This window comes from Priapulus caudatus, unplaced genomic scaffold (genome assembly GCF_000485595.1).
Source record: "Priapulus caudatus unplaced genomic scaffold, Priapulus_caudatus-5.0.1 Scaffold371, whole genome shotgun sequence".
In the NCBI taxonomy this organism is placed as follows: Eukaryota; Metazoa; Priapulida; class Priapulimorpha; order Priapulimorphida; family Priapulidae; genus Priapulus; species Priapulus caudatus.
Genome location: NW_014577432.1, coordinates 183,259 through 190,758, shown reverse-complemented (window position 1 = coordinate 190,758; position 7,500 = coordinate 183,259). Strand labels below are relative to the sequence as shown.

Genomic DNA, 7,500 nt, shown 5'->3' with positions numbered 1-7,500 from the left:
ATCTAATTATAATAAAGGGGTCGCTTATAATAGTCTATATCATATAAGGAAATTCGGCCATATTTCATGAGCATTTGGAATTTACTTTAAAAACTAATAAGACTTCGATTCATTAGGCTTATGTGATATATAACAAAGCTGACTACTCGCAAATGATTTGACAAAAAGTCACTCTTCGATAAAGGTGATGCTGAAAACGATGTTTTTTGCTCGGCTGTAACACTTATGACTATAATACGGAATGGAAAACTCCATAATAGGTACGCTCATAGGTCTATGTCCCCCAGGTACTGCCGGGAACGTACCCTGGGTATCGGTCCGTATACCGAACGTCACTCACTGCTGTCATATTTATTGTTAGGTCTTAAGCGATTTACGCGTTTAGGGTTAGGGTCTAGCGTTAGGGTTAGGTTAGAGTTAGAGTTAGGGTTAGGGTGAGGTTAAGGTTAGTTGAAGTATGCGCCTAGACTCCGTTAGTGGCAGTAGGCGTATGTGCGCGCTCGGCAATATTAGATGAATACAGGTACGTTCCGGCAGTACCCCGGGGGACATACACCCTCTCAGCCATAATAGCAACCAAATAATTTGATTTATCTTTTCTTTTTTGAGCCATTTCGAAAACACGGGTATTATTGCTAGATTATTTGAATTTTTGAAAATGCAGACTGTTAAATTAAATTTCTCACTATTTAGCAGTCGGCACTCTAAATTTCAACTAGTTAGAATCCGAAAAACTGGAATATAATCAAGGCAGCGACAGCCAGTGCAGCAATAAGCAGATTTTATCATACGTCATACGTTCTGATATTGACTCGGGGCTTTTCGTTGCAGCCTGATAGCACGCACTGCTGAGCGTAAGATTTAGGGTACATAAAACATTACTGACATTCGCAGCAAGTTCCCTCAAGATTTATTGTTCACGTTAGCCTTCTCACATAATCGTGCTACGCCTATTACCGTTTAATTCTCTACGCTATATTAATACCGCGTTCAGCGTTGGACTAAACGTGTCTTAGCCATCGTGCTTCCAATAATCATTGCGTCCCTTCCTTATGCTGCTACTCCTACTCGCGCTGAGAGGTCTATGTCCCCCAGGGTACTCGCCGGAACTACCTTTGGGCCACGCCGCTCCGGCTATCCCGGAACGTACCCTGCGTCACTATTTGATATGGTTAGGGTTAGGGATTAGGGCTGAGGGATTAGGCTTATGCCGTTAGTGGTAGAAGTTAGGGTTAGCGGGTAGGCGGTAGGCGAGGTCGGTTAGCATCGTCTAGTTAAGTAGGCGAGGGTTCACGGTCCGCATATTAGATAGTACCAGGGTACGTTCCGGTATAGGGACCGTAACCAGGGTACGTTCCGGCAGTACCCCGGGAGAAATAGACCCCTCTCAGGTCTCTATCGGCCTATGTTGCATTCACCCCATAATACATACATACATACATACATACATACATACATACATACATACATCTGTCCATCCATCCATCCGTCTATCCATCCATCTGTCTATTTTGCCGTCTGCACAAACACTTCTTTCCAACTACTCATCTACGCTACCCACCCCCTTAACTCCATTAACTGCCTTATCAATAATATTGATTCATTTGATCCACTGTATTAAATAAATACATACTTGTACATACTAACTACATTTAAAAATTAACATGCTATATGCATCATATAAAATTCATTCATCTTTCAATTTATAATATCATTGTAGTCGGTAAGCAGTGACGATGCGGGCAGACCGGTAGTAGAGAGCGAGTAAGTAGCGAGGATTAGTATAAATAGAACTTGATAGAGAGTTGGTCGCGTGTGCGTGCATAATTTACGTATACGGGTTTAACTTGTCTAGTAGATATCACGAACGGAATACAGTAATTTGAGGTGGACGCCTGCATCCAGTGCAAGTGTACGCGAGGTGAGTGGCATCGCTTTCCAAATTTCTCTGTCCGATGAGGTTATAGCTTTGAAGGAGACAACTTTTAGCTATAATTTTTTATGAGCCCTTTTCTACGATAATAACTGATAATTCTGATGATAACTTAGGTGGAGATTCGCAAAATGGAGCTTTGTGTGGTGTGCCTAGATTTTTGTTGCAGTATTTATTCTTATGGGCGAGCACACAAAGAGGCAGCAAAGCTAACTCGACACGAAACGCGAGAATCCTCCACCGCTAATGTTTATAGGCTGTCAATTAAACTGTCCACGATCTTTCTACTCGATAATGTAAGCTCAGAACACTCGCCTGCTCTCAAACAATCCCAGACACTCAAACGGCATTTTAAATGGCCATGTCATCAACCTACTGTAGTAGCCCGCGTTACGGAAGTAATATGCGCCTTATATGTATCAAACGTTCGGAACACGAGACTCCATAATGTGTATCAAGTTTTCTTAATGGCTTCCAAGATATAGTTATAGATGCTTTTGGGCGATGAGAAAAGTAATGGGCAAATCACCTTTGCAATAAATACAATCATGAATCGAAGTAATTATTGCAAACAAAATGTATTAAACATGTACCGATGTAACCGTAACGTGGGCATATTGTGAGGAAACGGTAGCTTAGAGAAATAAGAATTACTTTCCAGGAGTACATTACGTACAGTGTACCTATTACAGACATGTGCACATTCCATTCACATTGCACTTAATGGCGTTTCCCTTCAGGGCGGGAAGCTGTCGAACACAATAGCGGGACATTTTCGTATAGAAATTGCATTGTCCATCTCATACGTAGTGTACGTCTAATGGTGGTACGGCTCAAAGTTGGCGTTTTCGAGTTAACGACTTAATAACCGACAATCATACATGTGTACATTAATGTCATTGACGGCAATTGAATACGCTAATTTTTGTGTAGAAACACCCACTCATTTCCTTAAAAAATTATGTGCGGACAAATGTTCATATTCCGAGATTAGTGGCGATAATTTACAAATTCGATTAGAGTAAATTTCCGTAGTGCAGGGCTTCACTGTACTAGTCAGCGTATATACAGACAGATAATTGATTTAATAGCAGTACCATAAACACACATTGTTGGTGACAGCAATAATAGATACGGACTAGATATCATATTCCGGCTAGTTCACCAGAATTTGATGCATTGATTATATTATTAGTATTGTTAAAATAATAATAATCATCATCATCATCATCATCATCATCAGCAGCAGCAGCAGCAGCAGCATCATCATCATCATCATCATCATCATCATAATTATCATCATGATAATGATATTGATGATGATAATGGTGGTGATGCTGATGATTATAATTATTATTATTATTATTATTATCATTATTATTATTATTGTTATTATTAGTTAGATTTCTAAATAAGAAAGTAACGTCACCTGTTCTCGTCCGTCCAATCATAGCGTGGAAATGGATCATCGTCGTTTCCGTTCAGATCTGTGCTGGCATAGGGATCCTACATAAAATTGCACATTCAGAGATTCAATTGTGAAAAACAAATCGCGTTTTCATCAGTATTAGCAGTAATGTCGTCGTTGTCGTCAGTGCGGTGATCATAGTGATCGTCGTCATTATTATAATCATAACCATTATCTTCATCAACATAATAATAATAATAATCAATTATTATTATTTAAAATCAATTATTATCAAAAAACGGATAATCATCATCATCATCACCATCGCCAACAACAACAGCAGCAGCAACAACAACAATAATAACAACAACAACAACAACAACAACAACAACACATCTCTACTTCGACATCGCCTAGCTAAGAAATGCTATATATTTTCATACTATTCTATACATTAATTCTATACTATTTCATCTTTCATGTAGTTAAAATGAACTACAAATCAGTGCTACAAACGAGGAATTGTGTCAGATCTCACATTGTGACTACGCTATACTGACACAAAGGCTATTGTATATAGTTATCGTCACGACCCATGAAGACGTTTGTAATTGGCTATTTTTTTTCCGCGACAGAACGCTAAAATCGGGCAAAAAACAAATAAAATATGAGCAGTCGGGTTTTTTAAAACGAGGGTTGGTTATCAATATATCTTTATAAAAAGCCAGAAAAAAACGAGGCAAAGGTGCCATATATTGTCTTCCTGTTGATACTCACGTAGTTCTGCTGCAGATCAGTGTGATTGTGTTCCAATCCTGAAAAGCAGCGACGCGATTAGCAATTTAGGCTAGAGTGAATGAATGGCTCGCTCGTGTGCGCATTCATCACAGAGTAATCATTTCACGGTGATCCCCGCAATATACACGATCAGCAGCGTAGAGCCGAGCTGCCAAACATGATTTCTCATGCATGCACGCACGCATGCATGCGCGTACGCATGCCACACGTACGCACGCGCGCGGTAGTCGCCTCCTGCGAGCGCACGCAGTGCCATACACATGAAATGAAAAATTTTCATGTCAAAACTATTCCTACATATGGACTTTATTCTTATGTGAGTGTACAATTTCAACATAATTTCACTTGTCACACGCAGGCACACATGCGCGTACGTGCGCCCTCACACACGCACAAAATGCGCGTTCTCGCGCGCGATGGATCTGCTAACGATCGAACGGTTCGGCGTTAATCGATATAGAAGCAGGTAATTCAGTAAGTGTCTCCCCTAATAGGGCTTATTGTTGACAAGTCGTGGCTGAGATTCGTGCGCGACGGGATTTTCACAGATTTCCACAGATCGCGCGGAAACAAGCGCAGAAGAGAAAATTACAGGGTTAACGAGTGAAAAAGAGCGAGAGAACGAGCGCGAGAGCGAGAGAGAAGCGGGTGTAGTAAGCGGGAGAGAAATGTATTACGGGTGAATGTGTGAGAACAAGGGATAAAGAGAGAACGGGGAAGTAGGAGCCCGCTGTATGGAGAACCAGCGTTAGGGCGATGGACATTGGGAAAAGATTAGAGATAAGAAGTGACAATTAGAGATGTTATGATAGGGGTATACAGTATAGAGAAAACATATAAACAGAGAAGGCAAAGTCATAGCCAAAGCAACTTACTAAAACTAGAAAAATAGTGAGCGGCCGAGGAAAGAGGGACAGAGGAAGAGAGCAAGATGGAAGTGAGAGAAAAAAAAGAGAGAAAGAGTGAGAGAGAAAAAGAGAGAGAGAGAGAGAGTGAGAGAGAGAAAACGAGAGAGCTAAATGTCTAAACTCTGTTGGATTAGGCTGAACTTCCAAGTGTTTCACAGCTCATATCGGCGTAAGCCTATTGTAATTGTGATGAGCTACTTTGGTCTCAAACCGTTACGCCCGTGGCACTGAATCATTGAAGCGGCGTTGCCATCCGTAGACGGGGCGTAAGTACATCCTATTCGTCGTATAGCCTTTGCTGAATATTTACTGAGCTATTTACAAGTGGCCAATCCAATGAGATTGGGTTTTCACTCAGGTGACGTTGCCTAAAATTTCTAACTGCGGAAATCACCCAGTGCCGTTAAAAATAACCTCGAGCGTTTATAATTTGATTACACGATTCGTGACGTAACCAGATAGCACCTAGCTTGCACCCTTTTTCTCTTGAACCTTGATATTATCAAGAGCTAATAATACCTAGAGTGTACAACGGAAAAACGGGAAAATAGTGCTATTTCACGACTACATTATTCTACTTTGCCTGCGAGTCTAGAATAATTTCATGGTATTGCATTAAGCAGAATTCCTTGCTCTCTACAACAAGACCAACCGCTTGTCAATACGATACTCCTATGCGGAGATATCGGCTCCTAAACCTCCCCTCCCACATGCCTTATGCCGCTTCGCATCCACTTTATTCAGCTACCTACACGCGTCTAAGCATTTTGGCTATCGGTTTCCGTCACCGCTTGGAGCGCTGATAATTGATGTCACATGCCCAAATTTGGTACTCTTACTACACCATATAGTAACTGAGCTGCGTTGTAAAAACTTGATGGAGCCGGCTCCATCATGACGGGCATTAGCCGTGCTAGGAAAGATAATGGAAGATAAGGGCATAGGCGATGCCCCCGAAAGTCACCTATGATAACCGAAGTACCGTTCATTCATAAAGTTATCGCGGAAAAACCGAACTTTCACGAAGCAATGCTTAGACGCGTGTAGGTAGCTGAATAAAGTGGATGCGAAGCGGCTCGCGTACACAAGCAACCGAATGGCGTGTTAATGTCGAAATTCCGCTCTTGTATTGCCGCCTCAATTCTTAATCCACATTCCTCATTTATTAGCCAAAAATTCTTCCTATGCGAGACGCACATCAAAAGCATATTATGCCACCGGCGTTTTACTTCATGAATGCGACAGAGGCGACCGCACTGACGTCACGGATGCTATTAGAACCTCCCGCGACGTTGCTATCGTCGGAGGGCGGGAATAAAGGTTACGCCGCAGACGGCAGGATATTGCCGCTGTTCGGTGCAAGGCTGAGCGGCCACCACGTGCCGCGGCGGCGTTGGAGATGTAATTGCCGACGCACGGGGCGGCCTTGGAAACGATGATTGCAGAATTACGCGACAAATTTGCGTTGGACAATGTGTCGTACCGACAAACAATAGCAGCTTGGCGGGACGCTGTGCTCGGCTTTTGCGCTGTCGCGCGGCTACATCTGACATTTACCTGCAATGATCTTTGATGAATGCTTGCACGACCGCTAACCACGTGAACTGAGAAAGAGATGACTACCCCACACGCGTACTTATTCGCTGAATATGTATATATATCAGCGCCACTCATGCCGAGTAGTGATATGCATGGAATTTATATACGCGACGTCCCGATATCGAATCTATATAGTATGCCCATAAAAATCACGTGACTACTTTGTACAATATGTCGGAGTTGGCGTCGGTTTTCTTGCCAGGTGCTTTTGATGTGAAATCGGGACGGGCACACGCACAGTCGTATTCAGCGCAAACAAGCATTCTGTGCGTATAGCAGGTATTAGTGTTTTCTAAAACGTACGTACGCGCAGCAGCCGGTAGTGAATAAGACGGACACGTCGGCGTTTATGCTACTATTTTCCGCTCACGCAGACGTTGACTCCGTTCATAACACTCCGTTGGAATCGATCGCTGAGTGGAATTACATCTGCAAGCATGAGAGATGGCGCCGCGGCGGTACCTTGACTTATGATGACAAACACGCGCGCCGTCGAAGTAATATAATGCGACCGCATGCGGCGCTGGTGCAAGTTCACCTCCTATGCGCGCGTTGTAAGCTACTCCGACGCCGCACTTGTTGTTATTGGCGACCATAGCTATCTCTCCGGCACATCGTGTTCCATGTCTGAAATCAAAAAGTGCAATGGCAAATAGATCAGTTGGGCGGGATCAGGTCGTGGTCCTATTTTCATTTACGTGTGTTCTCTCTCTTTCTTTTTCCATCCATTCATCTATCCATCCATCCATCCATCCATTTATCTATCCATCCACCCATCCATCCATCCATCCGTCCATCCATTCATCCATCCATTAATCCACCTATCCATCCATCTATCCATCCATCCATCCATC

The 7,500-nt window shown here is 42.7% G+C and overlaps 1 protein-coding gene across 1 annotated transcript in view; it reads right to left on the bottom strand.

Moving 5' to 3' along the window:
* LOC106809642 (neuroendocrine convertase 1-like) overlaps positions 1 to 7,500 on the bottom strand; it is an 80,935-nt gene that overhangs the window by 23,758 nt on the left and 49,677 nt on the right. Inside the window, exon 6 of the mRNA XM_014812805.1 lies at positions 7,185 to 7,273. Within this exon, the coding sequence (XP_014668291.1) occupies positions 7,185 to 7,273 (89 nt within the window). The remainder of the gene's footprint in view (positions 1 to 7,184; positions 7,274 to 7,500) is intronic.